The sequence below is a fragment of the Crocodylus siamensis genome, chromosome 2 (genome assembly GCF_052110815.1).
Source record: "Crocodylus siamensis isolate JL-2025a chromosome 2, ASM5211081v1, whole genome shotgun sequence".
Classification (NCBI taxonomy): domain Eukaryota; kingdom Metazoa; phylum Chordata; order Crocodylia; family Crocodylidae; genus Crocodylus; species Crocodylus siamensis.
The window spans coordinates 23,078,514-23,099,376 of record NC_143396.1 but is presented as its reverse complement, the minus strand read 5'-3'; the positions used below and the strand labels follow the sequence as shown (position 1 = coordinate 23,099,376).

The window sequence follows — 20,863 nt, the reverse complement described above, 5'->3', positions numbered from 1 at the left end:
GATCATTAGATTGCAAATGGGTTTTGATGAATGGTACTATAGTAATTGTTAGAATCTATTGGGGTCCATACTGAAGTCAATATCCAGTCATCATCAACAGAGACCTGTGCATCCTTAAAGAACAAGTATGACAGAGAAGGTGGAGATGGGAAAGCAGAGGAATAAAAAAGGAAAAGAAAAGAAATTGAACATATAACCTCATACATATTAAAATAGTTAAAATCTAAAACATATGTTAGAACTGCGACATAGGAACTAGGGCTGTGCAAAATTGCACCAGCTATTTTGGTTTGACACTGCTTAGACTCATTTTGAGCTTGAAACAGTGAAATCAAATCAAAACAAATGGCTTCAAAACAGCCTCGAAACATCTCCGATCTAGTGCTGGGGATGGGAACTCAGCCCAGCTGAGCTCACTCCCCGTCCCCAGCCCAATCTAGTGAAACGTTGAAACAGCCTCACTGTTTTGATGAAGCAAAATGGAACAGCTGTTTCAAATCAAAATGAAATTTGAAACAAAACACTGTTTCATGGAAATCTCAAAATTCAAGGTGAAATGGAATGGTGCCGTTTCTCACAGCCCTGATAGGAACTAACCACTGCATTACAGAAGTTTTTTTGCTGGTGTGACTCCAAAGAAATGCACTATAAAAGCAGGTATGACAGAAAGTGATACCAGGTTCAAGGCCACTAAGTCCCATGAGCCTGGGAATAGCGTGTCCATTGCTTCTTTCTTTTTGGTAAAATGAATTGACGTACTCTAGGCCTAAGGTAGTGATAGACACGCGACTGATATCATATGTTGACAGAAGCAGTAACATGGTGGGCACTGAGAATGAAATGGGATGAACCACCCCTGCTTTACAAAATGTGTTAGGACTCATCTTACCAGTATGTTTCCCGAAACTGACTTCCCCCCACTGCAACCTGAGCCCCCTTGGCTGTGTTCAAATGTAAATCCCTCAGATTACACATAGTACCCTGTAACATGCTTATTTATATCCCAGCAGATGTGTTTGAACTAGTAAACACACCACTCCTTGTTACCAAGTTACAGATACCTTGTTGTTTTTATCTGCTCTAGTAAATACTCTGCCTCAGCCCTGCCCATTCTTTCAGCTGCATCCATTTCAGTTGAAATTATTATTCTGGATTCTCCTTTTCTTTAAGATATATACTGCTCTGGTCCTGTAAGACTCCTCAATGTGGGTGCTGGAACATACCCCAAGGGCTCTCTGGTATTATCAGCACAGTATAAAGGAACATTAAAGAAAATTAGAAGAAAGCACTTTGATGTATGGAGCTACAGTGATTTATACCAATTGAGAATCTGATATGCTACACTTAGTTAAATCCATATATAGCATTTAATATTGAAGAAAAAAATCTGTCCCCCCCCCCACCGCCCACATCTTGAACTTTACATGTATATCCTGAACATTAATTATTGCATACTGGAAGAACATACCTAGGTTTTTGTTGGGTTATTTTTTTTTTTACAGTACTATAGTAATCCAAGGGGGTTTGATTAAGGGTTAAGTAGCATGACCTAAAGAACAGATACATGGTAAAGCTGATGTTGTTCATTAAGTCTGGTTTTTCACACTGGCGTTTCAGATTGCAACCTTAGTGATGTGTATGTCAGTAACTAGCTAAAGACAGTCCACTTAATATTTGTTTAAATATACAGTAGAATTTTGTAGAAAAGCAAAAGTTTTCCAATTTATTTACTAGGGAAACTGCAAGATTTAACACAGGGCTACATGTGGACCATTTCCTTAAAATGTACTCTGGACTTTTTCATTCTACAGCCAGGTAGTGTTGGCTTAGAAATGGCATTTAAAGGCTTGTTTTTTGGGCATTGGCTTATAGGTATAGATATATGCATTATAAGATGTCAAGATGCGAAGCAGGGGTTAACTGATTTCTAAGAAGCTTGAGTCTCACACACAAAGTTTCTCATGGCCCTGGAGGCAGACAGGCTGTCTAACACAGCAAGGCCAACAAGCCTGGGAACCGAGGTAGTATGTACCATATTGCCCATAACATGAGATAAAGTGACACCAGCTACTAGGCCCCAGAGCAGACAGGGGTGGGGAACAGACCAAATTAGGAGACGACCTGGAAGGCTATGTGGACATGTGACCACACAGAGACAGCCAGCCAGAGACGGCCACAGACGAAGAGTCATCAGGAGTCACCAAGAGAGAAGGAGAATACAAAAGCAGACACTTGAGAATAACAAAGCATCCCTCCTTCTCTTCCCTTCCATTCCTCCCTGTTCCTCCCCATCTCTTCTCCTCCTCCCTGAGAGGGGACCCATCCCCTGGGAAGGGTCCCCAAGGCCACCATGGGGGGCATATGATCAACCTGTCTCATACACCCCACTGGAAGTGGGGGGGAGGGGGGGGCTCTGCATCCCACCTCCAGACTACTGACACCAAAGCGAGAGAGTCTTAGAGTGGAGCCTACATATTGACCAGATGTATTTTGACTCCAATGACAGCCCTAGGATTTGGTAGATATATAGAATTGCTTGATTGTTTGTATTGCTTCTTTTCTGTTATCACGGTGTATCAATACATTTGCCTATTATCAAATGGAGAGGTTGTGGTCAGTCTGAGAGTGTCCCCACCCCCCAGAACAAGGTCTCTGGGTCATAAATCCAGAGCCAACAGCCAGAAGTCATTGTTTAAAACACAGTGGCTTGTCTATGGGCTTCCAGTACATTAGGCTTTGATATACTCCTTAATTATTTCTTAACTATCATGATTTATGCATTTTAATGTTATGCTGTAACTGACAGAATGACATCTTTCCACAAAAACGGAAAGACTCATCAATAACTTGAGCTGTAATAAAGATAATGTTTAATGTTGTGTAAGATTATGTGCATATCTAAGGCAATGAAGTGATGCTGCCAAATCTCTTCTGCTTGAGGTCTGTTTCAGTTGTGTATTTGTATACTTTTATTGTCTCATTGAGATTGCCTATTCATACTTATCTCAGGGAGATCAGAATAAAGCCCAGAATTTCTGTAACATCACACATTGTATGAAACCTGTTCTGACAGATGCCCTTAGAATGAACTGGAGAACATACTTCATTTGAATTTTATGCCCCCAGTGTTCAATATTTTATTACTTTTCCCCTTCCTCTTTCATATTTTTACTCCTTTAATGAAATGTGAGAGAGCATTTCCAAATCTGTCTTATTAAAGGCTATGTAGCCTAATGAACAACATGGCTGCATGATATTCAAAGACATTAATTTCAAATCCTGTTACAACTGCACTTCTATAAAACCTGATTTACACTGGAGTTTTTTCCAAGTAGTGACTGAATAAGAATTGAGTAAATCCATTCAGCACAAAGCTAGATTCCCTAAAAGTCTCACAATGGGAAGATGTCAACTGTCAATTGACTCTGACCCACAGTAATATTGACTCTCTGCCTTTCCCAACTGACAGGAAGATGAAACTGACATATAGCCAGGAAAAAATATTTGAAAGTTTTAGAGAGAATTTTTTTCTTCCTCTTTTTTGGACATTTTTCTCTATTTCTTCCTCTCAGATTCCAAACAGAAAGCCAGAACACTTCAGGCTAGTCTTTTTCAAAATATCTGTTTTCATGCCAGAATCTTTACTTGTAAAATTTCATTTATGAACAAAAAAATTACATTTGTGTGCAAAGCATTCTATGTTTACTCTAATTAAACAAGTGTGCGATTGCTTAAAATGAGAAAAAGCCACTACAAAGAAAAATTCCAACCTAAATGTAACACCAGAATTGCTTTCACTAAATGGAGTTGTACAAACACCCACATCCTATATCTTTGTAGTTTAGTAGAAAGCTCAGAAGTTGTAGTTCATTTTATTCCTTAAGAAGCGACGAGTGAGTTCTTTTGGAGGCGAGTTGGCATGGTCATTTTACCACTTCAGTCTTTCTAAGGTACAAGTACCGTATTCTGAATCCATCTCTTAAAATAGATGTTTATAATGTGGAGAGTAAAGACAGACATACAATTACAAATCACTCCAGAAAGTAATAAAAAGGGGAATCAAGGGACTTAACCTGCTTCCATTGAAATTAATGGAAAAATTACTGATTTCATTCATGAAAGAATTCCTCCTTTAGTAGGCTCAATTTTGTACAAACCTAAATTAAAAAGATGACCCTGCAGCTTGTATCTCAGCTTTGAATTAGAATTCATTAGAAATTATTTTTATTGAAACAAGTCTTCTAAATGGTATTCAGTACCCAAATGACTCCAATGGCACTCTATAGTATCATTAGATGTTTTCTTCTGATTTCAGATTAATGTCAGCAGCACAATAAAATGTCTTTGTGGAATTTCCTCACTGAAAGGAAACCTGCATAGACCACAAAACCACCTTGCCTGAGAAGGGTTTTGAAGTATGGGAAGACAAAGGTCCCCCTGGGAGGACAGATTCCCTCCAGCTATACAGAGGACTGATGCAGAGGAAGAGGCTTTTGGAAGGGCACCAAAAACATGCTTACATGGAAAAATCTCATGCAGTGGAGAAATGGAAGAAGGACAATTTTTCTGTTTCGGTCTGGTACCTTCTGCTGGGATTGCAGTTGTGAAAATCAACAGCAAGACAAAGATACATTTTAACCACTTTAAACGGACAGGGAAAGATCATGTTTAGGAGTGTGAAGCAGCTGATACAATGTGTTGCTTCTACATCTGCAGGAGCCTGTAGTGATACAAGTTAGCTTAACAAGGTGGGGTTCCTTACAGAAGGAATGATGCAGTTGTAACAGTTGCACGCAAACAGCTTATATCAATGTCAAGGAATGTTGATGCAATTCTTAAGTGTACCCATATCCTTAGATATTATCAGATATATAAAGCATAAAAATACTGTGGTTTTATGAAACATGACAGAATTTCATTTTGAACAAATACATATTCCTTTTTTCAGCTCTTCAATGACTAAAGGTACTTTAGGAGTGAAATTTGCTATATGTATTGTGCGCATATTTAATTAACACCGCCCCAAAGCAATTCAGAAAATTACACATACATTTCCATCCACTTTACATGCCATACGAGCTGTCCTTTATTTCTAATAAAAAATATTTAGTATGAACATGACTAAACATTTAGACAACTGAGTAGGGGTATTATGCCTACTTATCTTTGCCTGTAACTTTACACAAACTGATCCAGTATCCACTTTAATAAAGTAATTAATGCAGTCAGTATACATAGCTCAGGGCTGTCCAACTTCTGAATGGCTTAGGATCACAGGTCCCCCTGGCTGCATGATGTATTGCATGGCATGACAACACAGCATAGACCTGCCACTGTGTTGTACCACATGGGTGCTCCCATGCCATGTGGGGTTCCCTGGGCTTGCTGGACCTTGTGGGCTGCACTGCTCTGCCCTAACCCCACAGGTGAGGTCAGGAAGCAGAAGTGGGTGGAGGAAGTGGCACCCAGATCAGGATCCCAGGGCCTGAGAGTTAACCCCTCATGCCAGTTGGACAGCCCTGATTAATCTAGGTATTGAATATTAAATGCTGTAAGCATTGTTCCATATGACTGATACAAATGTAACTGTAGTTGGCAGAGAAAGCAGTATTGTTAGCTTGAAATGTGCTCATCTGTATACTGACTAGAATTAAAGACTAGGCAAGCAGCATGTATGGTCTAAAAGACAGAACACTAAAGTCAGGAAACCAGTTACATACATGACTCCTTACTTCATCTCTTTTCCCCTCTCTTCTTTCTCCATTTAGAGTGTAAGCTGTCCAGGACAGGAACTGTTTCTTATTATATTTGTGCACTGCTTAGCACAGTGATCTCTAAACCTCAGCTGAACCCCGCAGGACTCTGCCTTACAAACAATGCTATATAGTGTCTGGGAATAAAATTCCAGTAAATTACCCCCAAAAATGACAACTAGACATGTGGCCTGCTAAATAGTAAATAATGTTTCATTCATTTCCACATTTAAAGCAAATTGGAACATCAACACTTTCAAATTATCCTACAAATTCATCACAAAACCAATCTATGCAAGTTACTTTCCCTTTTTTTAACTTTGGTTTTCACACTAGATTCTATGTTCCATAATCTTCTTTTGCAGCCTATCCCTCTTTAAGCCATGTTTCTGTAATAACCTTTCACACTCAAATGAAATTTATTCTAGGTTCATGGTCTTAGAACTGCAACCTTTTTGCAGCATAAGACTACATAGCTGTGCTACAATGGGGCCACATTCTCGAGCCTGGATGCCATACCATATATAATAAACAGCAATAATAAAAAACACTTACCTTTACAAACAAAGCATTTTATATGAAAATATTTGTTCTGAACTCTCAACACTTCTCCTTTACATGGGTTCCCACAGTTATTGCAGAGAATTGCAGTACTTGATGGCTTTTCCAGCTGGCTATGAACAGCCTGTGGTTGAGAAACTGTAAGAAAACACAAGATACATAAGAATATGAGGTACCTTCCTAACATCTGGTGGAGAAACTAGATAAAAGTGTTCTATTATAGCAACAAATAGTAAAAATTGGCATTTGCAGCAAAACGTGATGCATCTGACATACAGGCCAAATTCCTTTCACTATCTAGTGAGATTACCCTCAGTAATGTATTTTTCAGATGCACCACAAACTCAAATAGACATCTCCATATTAGGTATGGGTTTTGTTTTGTTTTTGCAAAATAAGAACTAGAAGCTTTTTCATATAAAATCTGAGAACCTGAAGAGCAGTCAATAGGTTTTTGACCCCACCTAGCCCTCTGCTTAATCAAGTCCCACATTTATGTATTGTACATGGCAGGAAGTCCAGACATTTTTGGTAACTTAGAGCCATTAAGTGCTATAACAATACTTCAGTGTCGTGGTACACTCACATAGAACTTTGCTAAGTCATCATGCATTTCCCTCTATGCATGTTGAAACACCAAGACAGGGATTCATTTCAAATGATTCAATTACAGTATATTAATACAGTAGCTAGAGAAAAATGACTATAAAAATAATGTGGACACAATTCTATCCTCACACCCAGAGCAGATGCTCTCAACTTTACAAGTCTATGATTACTTCAGATAGTTTTTAAAGCCAGATTGAAGGGATGTGAAAAATCACAATGCGATCTGTCTTTTTCCTTGTCACTCATGACAAGGAGTCAAGTAGTAATGTGGTGAAATGTGAGGCACAACAGAATTCAGCCAGCTTTCCCAAAGCTGCATGGCTCTGTGATATCAATAGCCAGAAAATGGTATAGTCAGTGAGGTTATCAGATAAGACACAAGGACCTGCTCTGCTCAGCCAGAACATGATTTTGTGAAGTGCTTAGTGCTTCCGATTCCAAGTACCATTTAGGACAGGTTTGTTTTTTTTTAAAATGTTTTTATTACAAACCCACTTGGATAATAATAGCCACATATGGCAAATTGGCTGCAATAAAGTCTACAGGTAATATCTTCAAAAGTGCCCATGTGCATTAGAAACAGACAAGCATGTCTATACTATGTCCCTGCAAGAGTAGGGACTGCCACTGACAATTCAGCTTGGCCTTTCACCACTACTCTGAGCACAAACAGAATAGATGGCTTAAGACAGGGCCTTTGGCCCACTCACTCAGTGCTGCGTCGTCCAGCTCACGGAGCTGCTCACGGATCTGTGGGGAGTCCCATGGGCCTGCACACTAGATCTGACATGCAGGACAGTGAGAGGGCTGACCCAGTGCAAGGGGCCAGGCAGTGGCAGCACAGCACCCTGGCACTCAATCCTGGCCAGGCTGAGTCAGGGCAGTGCCCTGGATCCCAATCCCAGCCAAGCAAAGGCAATGTGGGGACCCTGGAGTGTGATCTCATTATTCAGGGGCAGTACAAGTCCTGATCCAGCCCATAGTTCAGCACCATTCACTTGGCCTGTTATGCCAAACTGTGAACACCACTAGCTTAAGAGTTCCTTAAGTGTGCCCCAGAGTAAACCTGAAGCTCTGTCTCAGAAGCAGTTGAGAGTTGTGCAACAGCTAATGAATGCTCAAAGTGTCTGTTCTACCTAACAAGCAGGCTAAGTGGGATGGGCTTGCTTCTCAGTGATGGTACCAGTCTTGGTAGGAAGTTGGCATCAATGTGCCCGAAGTCTCAAATTCAGAAAGGAATGAGGCACTTGGTAGCCCAAGTCTCACTTTAAAATCAGAAAACAATCAGTAAGACTTTGGTTTCCAAGGATCCCAGTTATTTTAAAAAATCATATTAAGTTGAAAAGCTTGAGCAACAGGTGAACAGTCACCTCTACTCTGCAGATATTATCCAGTTAAAAACCATATGCATTACACATGAATTCTATCCTTACTAATTCACATCCAGGGCACAACTTACCTATACAATGTTATCTAGATAAAAGCATACATACACATACACACATATTACGTGCATTCACATTATGCATTATTCATGCATTCACATTATGTGTGTGTGTTCTTTTATCGGAATACTATATCTCTACAAAAGAACTGATTCTACACTTATTAAAGGTTCCATTTAATGTATCAGGGCCATAAAGCTCTACTAATATTCATCTTACAGTACAGACACAAGCAATTCACACAATCAGCCTAGCTACAGGCACATCTGTGGGATGTTTTCCAAGACTTCTTGAAAGCAAGGGCACAGGTAAAATGATACGGGTGGAACAGGTCTCAAGAATCATCTACTCTAACCACCAGCTAAAGATATTATTCAAAGAGAGATTATGAAGGCTACTCTAGTGCTCCAAAGTTCAGAGGTTAGCGCCCTAGCTCTTTAAACCAGGGGTCAAGAGTATGAATCTCACTGAAACGCTATTCTGATTTTGGAGCCCAGGTAGCTCATTTTGTAACATATTAGACTTTTGATGCGAGGGTCCAGAGTTCAAGTCCTTGTTCAGGCAGCAGCTGTTCTGTGTTGCATGGAAGCAGGAGATTGGCAGAGGCCAGGCCAGCTGCCAGGGCCTGTTTTCGTGGATGTGACATACCTGGCTTTTAGCAAGATTTTAACACCATCTCCCACAACATTGTCATTCACATGCTAAAGAAATAAAGACTAGATCGGGGTGGGCATTTATTTTGGGGGGAGGGCTGCCTAAGATTTGGTGAGCCATTGGGGGCCACATAGGTAGCCCCACCCCTTGACAGTTTCCCCACCCCTGATCACCACATTGGGATCAAAAATCCTGCCCCCTAACCCCTCGCCTTTGCCATCATAAGTCCTACACATGGAGGACAAGAGAGAAACACATGAAGAAAAAGGAACCAGGTGGAAAAGGTCCTTTTGTTCCTGACATCTAAGAAAAGTAAAAGATAAGAAAAGTACTAAGAAAAGTAAAGGATATTTGGCAAATATCCTACCAGATATTTAGTAAATATAACTTACAAGTAAGTAAGAAGTGGCAAAGAGATTGAATTTCTCTGTACTGAAGTCTCACAGAATCTAATGAGCTCTTATCATACTTTACACATTCATAACTCAGCAAAATGCCATATATAGACTAATGTTTAATGTAAAAAAAGATACTGTAATTCTAACTCCCTGTATACATGCCATATATCTGGCCAGATATTTGGCAAATATGACATACAAGTAAGTGAAATGAAAAGAAAAGAACTTGAGGTAGCTGATATGAACCTTTAACCCTAGCCACAGTTAACTTAGACATAGATACTTTGACACTATTGGCAAAGCACAAACACATATCTTAAGCACTTGGTTTACATGAGCATCCTATGCACACTACCCTCAAATATACTGGCTATAAGTCATCCTTACCTTTATTAAAAGAATGCCTCACTTAAGCAGCCACTGGAATATTCCTACACTAAAGTCAGCTGTCTAACACCATGATCCACATCTGGGACTGCACCCTACCATCTACCATGTGTAAAAAGGTAATGGGCCACCATGCTTGTGTCCACAAGACCAGCAATCATTCCAAGTTAACCAAAAAGTTGTAATCTACGATCAGGCCCACAGATACCAGTTCTTCTCTAAGGAGAACACTTGTGATATTTACTGGGGAAGCCTAAAATCTCCCTTTATATAACAAGGACAATCCAGTAGAGAAATAGACTGCATCTCTGAAAAAGCTACCCAAATACCCACAGTAATTTGATACAATAGAAAAAGAAACCTCCCTACCAAGCTACACTGGAATCAATTAGAAGAATCATCAAAACTACAGCCTATACTCCACAAAGATCAGACCTTGGGAGAAGCATTCCCAGCCCTGCATCTCCTGCTTTCAAACAAGTCCCTAACCTTGCCCAACTCATCATCAGAAATGAAGTCCCTGCTGCTCAAATGACATCAAATGGGACACACTCTTGCTTTAACAGTAGACACATAATGTATTAACCCATCTCCACTGCTATTACAATCAGCATTCCCCACAATGAACCCATCAGAATCCACACATCCTCCACATGATTTCCTAAAATGTGATCTATCTGACCCAATGTACCCAAAATCTTCATGATAACTACATGGCTGAAACTAGACAGCAAACTACACACCAGAATGTAGTCTCAGAAAAAATAAAGGACTATCCACCACCCAGGGTGTTGGCATGGTATACCCACCTTTCAGGACTTCTTCCCACTAGACTCCTTGAGTTTTTTTACATGTACTCTGGAGGGTGGGGGGTTGGTGCTTTAATTGGAGTGGCTTCAAGAGCTGCTCTAAATAAAAGAGCCCACAGCATCTCATGTATCAGCATCCCCACACTTCAAAATGGTGTTGGGGGCACTTTAACTAAAGCTTGTTCCACGGACTTTAGTTAAAGTGCCCCCACCGCCATTTTGAAGCACAGGGATCCTGATACATGAGATGCAGAGGTTGCTACAGCCTGCTAATTAGCAAGCTCCAGCAGACTAGATTAATCAAGTCTGCTCCAAAACACTGTAATTACAGTGCATTGGAGCAGTTACCCCACACGTGTACAGGCACCTCTCATTCCTTCTGGCTCTTCCTTCCTTGTCTGTACTCTTACCTGCCATGACTTGATGTAAGTAGTACATAGGGAAAGGCCTCTCATAGGCAGAAGACTCTTGGACTTTAGGTCTGTGTCTGGGCTGGGGCCCTCCTGGCCTTGGCCCAATTATGCTCTAGCTGTACCTACTGACTCAGAGCCCACCCTTCAGGGCCAGCAGCTTTAGATGCAGTGGGTGCATCACAGGCCAGTTGGCCTGCCACATTTAATACCTTTCAGTCCTGGCTGGCTTCTTACTGGGCCCAGAGCTAACCGCCTAGTCTCTTGTCTTCTGTCTTCCCAATTGCATAAGAGGTCTGGGGTACAACACAAGCACTTCTTTTCCATGGTCTCCACCTTCCCTATAGCCTCAGACCACAGGGTCAAGGATCACCCACAATCCTGGGTGTCAACTTGACTCAAAAGAAAGAAAAATGATCTGCCTTGGGTTTGTCTGGCCTTGGGGCAGCACTCTCCAAACCAAAACCAAAAGAATAAACAAGTTCCAGAACTTATCTGGCTCTTAACGTGATGGTGCCAGCCTTCTCCACCCAGCTGTCGTCTGGAGCCATTTCTCCCTAGCTCCAAGTTCAGTTCCTCTGCAGAGAGCTCCTTCCCCTGGGACTCCTACTACCAGACTGACTCTCTGGCCTGAGGCCTGAGTTTATAAAGGGTGATGCAGGTCACCTGACTCGTCTGCCTCCACTCCTGGGACACGAGGGGCTGACTCCACTTGATCCTGGCAGCCGTTTTGTTTCAAAATCCTCAGCTTTCTAGTGGGCAATGACCAAATAATGCGTTGGGGAAGGGGCAGAGGTAGAGGGAGACTGAGAGCACGAGGACAAAAAGGGCAGGGGATGGACTACACCTTGGGGAGCCATAGGGACATCCCAAAGGGATAGGATGACCTGGCAGATCCTAGAAGAGGGCAAGGGGGGGGAAGTGAAAGGGGGAAAAAAAGGATGGAGAGCCCAAGTACCTATGTCTCTCTAGTTCGGGCTACCGGCCGTTACAAGGACAGACGCACATCTCAGTAGAAGGACATTTTTGACAGAAAAACTACTCCCTTTCTGAACTCACGGCCCCTGTGCTCAATGGGAATCTACCTCAATACCTTTAAAAGGCAAACTTGGGAACAAAAACTCATAAGCAGGCTGAACACTAGGAACCAAGGGCTGAATACCAATATCAACTTTTATGGCATGCTATTATTTACCTTATTCCTGAATTTTTTCTGACACGCTACAGATAATAATGACCCTCCTCCTCCCTTTTGATAGGTCTTGATCTCCCAAGGAATCAAGTTGCTGTTCTTCTGCCAGTCGTTTGTCTGGTAGCCTTGAGAATCGCTCCTTCCAACTTCACAGCTCTACCAGCATTCTTAACAATCATTCCCTCCTCAAACCTGATGAAGAATGTCTTGTACTCAAAACCTTGTCTAGCTTGCCCATGACTATGAAACTCGTTCAATAAAAGATATTACCCGCAAAAATTCTTGCCTGTGGCATAATTCTTGCACCATCATGGCTACAACATCACTCTAACACTCAAACGACATATGTTTGTCAGTCTGAATGATTGATTTAAAAAAGTTAAACAAAAAATGTATATGACCTAACCTTCAGTGGGAACCATGATCTTGTATTCCCTAACTTTTGTGAAGATTAAATGTCATATATAATAATGTTGCTGTGTTGGACTTCTTATTTAATCATAAAAAAACTGGCATGGCAGTTTTTATACAAGTATTAATATTGTTACACCAATTAGAAAAATATACAATATCTTATACAATAAGACCCATTCTTAGGTATTCCACAATGCTTTGTGAATACAAGGACTGATCCTGAAGACACAAGTGTCTGAGGCTGCCTACAGATGCGGGGAAAAACCAAACAAAACAGTGCTTTACCTTAAACTTGGTGTACTCCCACGCTGAGCCCAGAGCAAGCCCAGAAGAGGCAGCGTATTAGTTGCACCTGGCTTTCTCAGTATCTATATAGATCAAGCACTTTAGTGGGGCTTTTTTGGTGTTTTCATCTAATAGCTGATTGAAATAGCTTTAGCTAAAAGTGCTAAAAAGCCCTGCTGAAGCACCCAGTCTATACAGACGCTGCCGGGTTGGGTCAAAATAATACACTGCTGCTTCCAGTAAAGCGCAGTTTTTTCCCCCTGCATCTGACAGCACCCTGAGTGATGAGCATGCTTATATTTTTGCAGATTTATTCATTTTTGCAAAGGAATACAAATTATGCAGGGATCAATAAAATGTAGGGATCACTACTGAAATGCAACATCTTTAAGGTGAAAGTTCACAGCACAAGTACTGAAAGTCCTGTATAATAATGCAGAGTCATGCACATACAAGAAAATGTTTGCTAATCAAAATACTGGAAAAATTTCTAGCAGGTCAGATATTACCAGTATTGGAATTTGCAGCTGAATAGCTACATTGTTGCTATGTTAATATGTCATAATTTAACTAAAGATACTGCAGTTATTTATTCTTATGTAAAGTACCAGGCAAACTTGCAAATCAGATTTCATGCTAAAGAAAGCATCTAGGCATTTTCTTCTGACTCTCAGATACAATTAACCTTTGTAGAACAGAGGAGAACAAAACAAGGATGCTCTTTTGTCCTCCCAGAGGTAAATATCAAAATGTTTATCAATGCCTGATGCATGGCACTGATTATGAAATATGCACCTGAATAGCTACACTGTTCCCATATTAAGTATGCCATAATTTACTTATTTATACTGGAAATATTTCAAAAGAATTTTCCATTGGAGGAGAGATGGGCCAGCTGAGATAACAAGTGTTTTCCATTTCTAAATGCTAAGGGCATCTACAAATGTGCTCTGAGTGGCTGCTTTAATTAAAGGGGGTGATCTGAGAGCTGCTCTAATTAAAACGCCTGCAGCGTCATGTGTATTCAGCATCCCATACTTTAGAATGTTGGTGGGGGCACACTGAATGAGCTTTAGTTAAAGTGCCCTGCCACCATTTTGAATGTGGGGACACCGAATACAAGTGACGCAGAGAGTGCCTGAGTGGACTAATTAGCACACTCTAAGAGACTCACAGCAGACTCAATTCATCAAGTCTGATCTGACATGTGCTAATTAGTATGTGTCGGAACAGAGGTCCATCACGTGTATAGTGTCCTAAAAGACCAAGCCTTCAAACTTTCACTTATACAAATACTCATGAAAGAATTACTAACAGAGTGAAGATTTGTATGACCAAGCTTTAAGAGTCTAGGTTTATTTTTTGAAAAAAAACCCCATGTTTAAAATGTTCAAAGATAAATTTAGGACTACAGCTGTAAACTTTGTTTTTCCATGGCAATGTGAATTTGAAGACAAAAGTATTTCTGTGGATTTTGTAATATAGTGGACTTTCAAGATCTGTAGCAATGAAGATAAATGTAAGTTTAAATTTAATTCAGTTTGAATTCAGTGTATTTAAGTTTAAATTTTACTGTGCTTAAAAATGGTTCTGTGCATTCAAGTTTTGACTTTTTTAGCTTCATTTTCAGTTGTGAAAGGATATTATAAGGCCTATTAGCACCTGCACTATACCAACAAGTAGAAATTCTAAACACATTTTTAACTTGGGTTTTGTGCAGAGAAATGTCTATTGACTGAATGAAGAGGAGGAAGTACATAATGATTACAGAATGGGCACTGTTTAGACTAACAAAATATTGAATTAATTAAAAATTTGCTGCCATCTGGTGATTTCAAACAGAAATTACACCCATTTCGTTGTTTATACAAAGTGAAATTCCAATGTATTATGTGAAATGTTGTATTCAAAACTTGCTATGGCACATGGATTAGTTTAAGAGATATACGTAAGATATATTTATAATATTTTAATCTAAAGATGGAGTGATGAAGACAATTAATCATCATGTAGCATGGCTCAACACACCTTTCCACCTGTGCATAGATTAGGAAAATAACTACACGGGAAAAGGTACTGTAAAAATTGCAACTAATTATATAACTTGTCTTATTCTTCCTTGGCCCTTTCAGCACTTCATTAACCATTGGCAAGTTCTTTTCTGAAAGCAATTTTCAGATCAGTTTTAAAGTTTTTGCAGTGATACTGTATTAAGGTAAGACAATAACTACAACTAAAATATAAACCTGTCGATGATGTTATGACTGCTTAAATAAGCCAGTAGTTCAAAAAATTAACTATGAAAGGAAGTTTGGTCTACTGAATCATAATAAGCTTTCCCATTTAATGTTTTTTGGTACTTTTTTTTTCAGAACTCTTTTTTTTAATGGCTAATATTTATGTCTGTATTTTCTCAAGTATTTGATACTCCAAATGTTAATACATGTAGCTTTCTACATAAGATTTTTGCATAATATACTAAGAAGAGGATTTTTTTGGTGGTTGTGTTAAATTAAGACCAGCAAAGCAGCTTGTCAGTCTCTCCACCCAATAGCTCTTATTACTGTTTTAGAAACAGTAGCTTTTTCTTTTCCTGCATTTAGTGATTTTTAATCTGATAAACTCTAAATGGAAGTGTAGTGCCTTAATTAAAATACTGGGCTAAAGTATTTTTTTCTACTTTCCTTTTTCAAGACTTAGCATTTAATTCCTTAAGTATATAATATGTAAGGTCCAGAGACTTTGGTGTCTAATCCTCAAATGCAGGTAAGGAGTGCACAATGGAAAGTCAGGAGGAGCAGAGAGGGCAAGTCTGTGGTTGGGGGCATATGTCGTAAATATTTTAAAACATTAGCCCATCAATGCATCTTCTGAAGAGAGGGAAAGAGAGAGATAGTGAGAACCTAGTATGTAGGCAGAGCAGTCTTGAGAGAGCAACCTTAGAGAGAGTTTTGGTAATCTTTGTTACCCAATTGTTTTTTGTTGTTGTTATCAAGTATATTGACTGTACATTAGTAAATACATCTGCTGCCAGGTTTGGTTATTATATCTTTTCAAAACAGTTTCACAAAACTCACTCACAGTCCTTTCTAAGCTCCATTTACATTTTTCTTTAAAACTCATGCAAGATTGAGTAATAGGTGATTTTGCACAAACCTTCTTAACATTCTGTCCTGCCTGATACGATCGTGCACTCTCCGCAGATCTGAAAGGCCCAACTTAAGTCAGTGGAAATTTTTGCACAATGACTGTAAATAGCAGTCCCAATGTATATTCATCCATACTTTTCTCTGTGTCACTAGAGCTTTATATGTACTTATTCCATACCACACACACATACACACACACAAAACAATATAAACACCATCTGTAATCCAACAGAAAGACAAAGCCCCACTGTCGTTTTCAAACTTCTGAGTAAATCAGAACCACCTTAAAACCAAAAAAACCCCCAAAACCACCAACCAAACAAACAAAACACACATTAACTGATGGCCCTCAGCTTGCAGTATCCAACCTTCCACATGCAACTTTTCTCAATTTTGCGCCACCCCAAAACACTATGTCTGCCCACCTGGTAAAGGAGGACTCTGTTCTTGGAGGAACTGGAATGATCTATTTTACTGAGATGTTAAATCAGCCTAGAACACTCAAGGAATTGGCTGAGGTAATTGCAGATCCATTGGCTATTAAGAACTCATGAAGGTCAAATGAGGTCCCAGACACGACTGGAAAGTACAAACATAATGCTTACCTTTAACCAAAAAAACCCAACCCTACAAAAAAAGGAAGGAGGACCCAGTGAGTTATGGACTGGTCAGTGTAATCTCAATAGCTGGAAAGAGTATGAAACATACCATCAAGGAATTGTTTTCTAAGCCCCTACAAGTTTATGTTAAAAGGAATTGTCAGAATTGATTTATCAGGAGAAAGTCATGTTTAACCAGCCTGAATTTCATTCTGTGACAAGGTAGTAGGCTTTTGGGAGGAAAGAGAATAGTGAGTATGATATATCTTGACTTTCTTACAGAAGATACTATCAAAAACCTTGTTACATATTCCCAAAAATAAGAGAGAAGAATACAGTCTAGATTAAATTACTGTAAAGTGGGTGCACTCTCATCAGCAGGTTGTCATCAGCAAATTGATGTCTAACTGGTGATCTAACTGGTACCATAACTGATTAATAACTTGGAGGATAAAATTAAATGCACACAGTAAATTTGCTGGGTTGGTAGCAGGCACTTTGGAGGACAGGATTAGGATTCAAAAGGATACTGATAAACTGGAGAAAATAATCAGAAATGAACTGGATCTCATTCAATACAGACAAATGAAAGTACTACACTTTGGATGGAACAATCAAACACATGAACACAAAATGAGCAGTGACTGGCTATGGCGATAGAGAAAGAGACCTAGGAAGTTATAGTAGACCACAAATTGAATGTGCCAACAATGTGATGCTGTTGCAAAAATACTGATAACATACTGAAATGTATTAATATAAAACTGTTCTATTTCTGATGCTAGGGACAGACATTCAAAGAGTCTGTGCCTGAATTGATTCAATATTTACAGGACAGCCTACCCTGGCTGGGCTGAACCAGTTTGTAACCACAAAGACATCCCCTCTGGACTGAAGAAATGCAGGTATATGCCTGCAGTTGGGTCAAGCTAGAAGGCAGGGGTGCTAGAGCAGCCCACCCTTCCTTTCCACAATACTGAGATGAGGGGAAGTGTGACCAGGCCCCAGCAAGATACTCTGATTAGGCCCTCGCTGCTCCTGACCAGAGATGGAGCCAGCAGGGAGTTACACAGCATTTACTTACACAGCAGGGAGTTGCACAGCAAGTAACACAGTGTTTATCAGCCCAACAAGACAACAAAAACCTCTCATTAGTTCAAGCTCTTCTTTTAGCTCCAAGAAGCCCTAAGTGGACACTGCCCTGTCTGCCTTTTTCTCAGCATTAGCTAGCATGCCACATGCTAGTTATGGTCCGTGCTAGGGGAGGGGAGGGGAGGAGAGGAATCTTTGCTTGAACAGGGAGGTGGGGGAAGCAGGGGAAAGCCAAGGAGACACTAGTGTGCCTGCTGTCTCTGCCAAAGCTCCAGCTAGGGAGCAGAGAGATGAGGCCAGCACAGCTGCCAGGATAGTGCATCAAGCATAGCAGGGGTTTCTCACTATGAGGCATTACAAATATGCAGTTTGGCAGAGGAACCTGGTTCATAGTGCAGAAAGGGAACATGAGGCAATACAACAGTATTTCTTAATAAAACAGATTTGTGTTATGGATAAAACTGAAAAACTGCTCTTGCAAAATAAAAAATATTTTTTTCCTGAACAGTTTACAAAAATGTCGTTGAAAACCCTAGTTTTGCTAAAAATAGTTTCACCTGAAAAAACTGACCAACTCTAGTCTCTAGGGGAAAAAAAGGAAGGGAAATCTGTGAAATAAACTAGTCAGACCTCTTAAATTACATGTCCTGATATCAGAGAAGCATTGAGTTATCGCCACAAAGCTTCATCAACAGGAAGCAGCTTGTACTTCGCATCATGCTGCACTGCAGAAAAGGAGTTAAGTCATATTGAAGATTTCAATACATCATTAATGAGATGGGGTCCCAAAAAGCCTAGGACTCCATGAGACTGTAAGTCTAACTACTGCCTGTTGTACACTAGAGGAGCAATGAACTGGAAAGGACAGTGAATGCAGATGCAATATCACAGTCACACGTCACCCATTTCCCAAACTGTACACAGGTTTACTTATTGTGACTTATGAAACACACTTGCTTGTTTTTTTTAAGAACTGCTTCATTCCTGTGAAATTAAATCTTGTGCAGAACAGCCTCCTATGTTCCAAAGATGTTCTTAAAATAGACATTCGTCAAAGGCAGTGGTTCTATTTAACAAAGCCCTCACTGAGAAAGAGCTGTCCTCTGTCTCTGGCATCTTTCATGCAACAGAAAGACATTAATGCAGTCAACCATGCAGATGTTTCCTCTGCTTTATAATGATGAACAACTTTTCTAGGAAATTCTTACAGATTGTTATTAAAGGGTGTGTTCATTTGGCATTGGAGCAGGGTGACTGCTGTTCTGCTCTGGATACTTACCTGCCTCTTCCATGCAGTGTTACTTAAAAAGAAATACCATGAAACAGGTTATTGACAACTGCATTCTGTTTACGGTCCCAGCTCCTTAGGGGCAGTAAGACTTAGTGCTGAATGCCAGCATTTATTCAGAGGTCTATGTCTGGGCCATCTGTTCAGCACAGCTCCCTGAAATGTCTAACCTGTATAGCATTTGGGAATCCAACACATTAAACTCTTTTATTCTAAAAGAAAGTATTGTGGCTCTTTAGAACACCTTTGCAACATTTTTTATGCTTCAACATGATGTCATTGGGATAACGGAGACCTGGTGGCATTCCACCCATGACTGGACCACGGGGATAGAGGGCTATACCCTGTACAGGAGGGATCGTGTTGACAAAAGGGGCGGGGGTGTAGCTCTCTATGTGAAGGAAAGCTACATGTCCCTGCAAGCTGATGTTGGCGACCGGCATGGACAACTAGAGACCCTCTGGGTAAAAATTCGTGGGGAATTCGGCACAGGGGACACAACGGTGGGAGTCTACTACAGACCTCCCACTCAAAGTCCCGAGCTTGACCAGGAGTTCGCCCGGGAACTGACTGAGGCCGCTTGCTCCAGGACCTTGGTTGTCATGGGTGACTTCAATTACACGGACATCTCGTGGGAAGATCACTCAGCAAAATCCAAGTGGTCGCAAAGCTTTCTCTCGTGCGTGGATGACCTCTACCTGACTCAACAAGTCTATGGGCCAATGAGAGGCAAAGCGCTGCTTGACCTGGTACTGGCTATGGGGGACGACCTAATCGGCGACCTACTGATTGATGGGAAGTTGGGTGACAGCGACCACAAGCTGATCACCTTCACCATCCGCCGTAAAGCTGGCAAGTCAGTCAGCAACACAGAAGTCCTTGACTTCAGAAAAGCCGACTTTGACAAGCTCAAGAGGCTAGTTGGTCAGGCCCTCAGGGACCATGACCCCAGGAAGTTGGGAGTTCAAGAAGAGTGGTTGCTTCTCAAGGAAGCGATCCTCAGTGCATAAAGCTAAATCTATTCCAACATGGAGGAAAGGCAGCAAGAAGGCACAGCAGCCCCCCTGGCTCTCCAGAGACCTAGCCGACCTACTGTGGCTAAAAAGGAAAGCCTACAAAGGATGGAGGATGGGATTCACCTCCAAGGAGGATTACTCCGTGCTGGTCCGGTCCTGCAGGGACCAAACCAGGAAAGCCAAGGCTGCAACTGAACTCCAACTAGCTTCATGCATCAAGGACAACAAAAAGTCCTTTTTCAGATATGTGGGGAGCCAGAGGAAAAGCAAGGGCAATGTTGGACCCCTGCTAAACCAGATGGGGCAACTGACAACTGACGCCCAGGAAAAAGCCAACCTATTAAATAGGTACTTTGCATCAGTCTTTCATCAGTCACACGGGATGCCCATGCCTGCTATGGGACAGGAAAATCTGGGTGAGGGGGATCCCCTACCCTCCATCAATGCTGACCCCGTGAAGGAACACCTTGGATACCTTCAAGTCAGCTGGCCCTGACAATCTGCACCCCAGGGTACTCAAAGAGCTGGTGAGCGTCATAGCCCAGCCCCTGGCACGGATCTTTGAAAACTCCTGGTGCTCTGGTGTAGTGCCTGAAGACTGGAAGAAGGCCAATGTGGTGCCGATCTTCAAGAAAGGGAGGAGAGTGGATCCAGCTAACTACAGGCCCATTAGCCTGACTTCTATCCTGGGGAAGATCTTAGAAAAGTTTATTAAGGAGGCCATCCTTGATGGACTGGCCAAGGCTAACATCCTAAGAGACAGCCGGCACGGGTTTTTTGCGGGTAGGTCTTGTTTGACCAA

At 40.9% G+C, this 20,863-nt stretch overlaps 1 protein-coding gene across 12 annotated transcripts in view; it reads right to left on the bottom strand.

Moving 5' to 3' along the window:
• The window catches only part of ABLIM2 (actin binding LIM protein family member 2), a 270,175-nt gene that overhangs the window by 193,052 nt on the left and 56,260 nt on the right, over positions 1-20,863 (bottom strand). For all 12 annotated transcript variants that reach the window (XM_090035514.1, XM_090035516.1, XM_090035518.1 and 9 more), the window contains exon 2: positions 6,309-6,452. In XM_090035514.1, the coding sequence (XP_089891640.1) occupies positions 6,309-6,452 (144 nt within the window). The remainder of the gene's footprint in view (positions 1-6,308; positions 6,453-20,863) is intronic.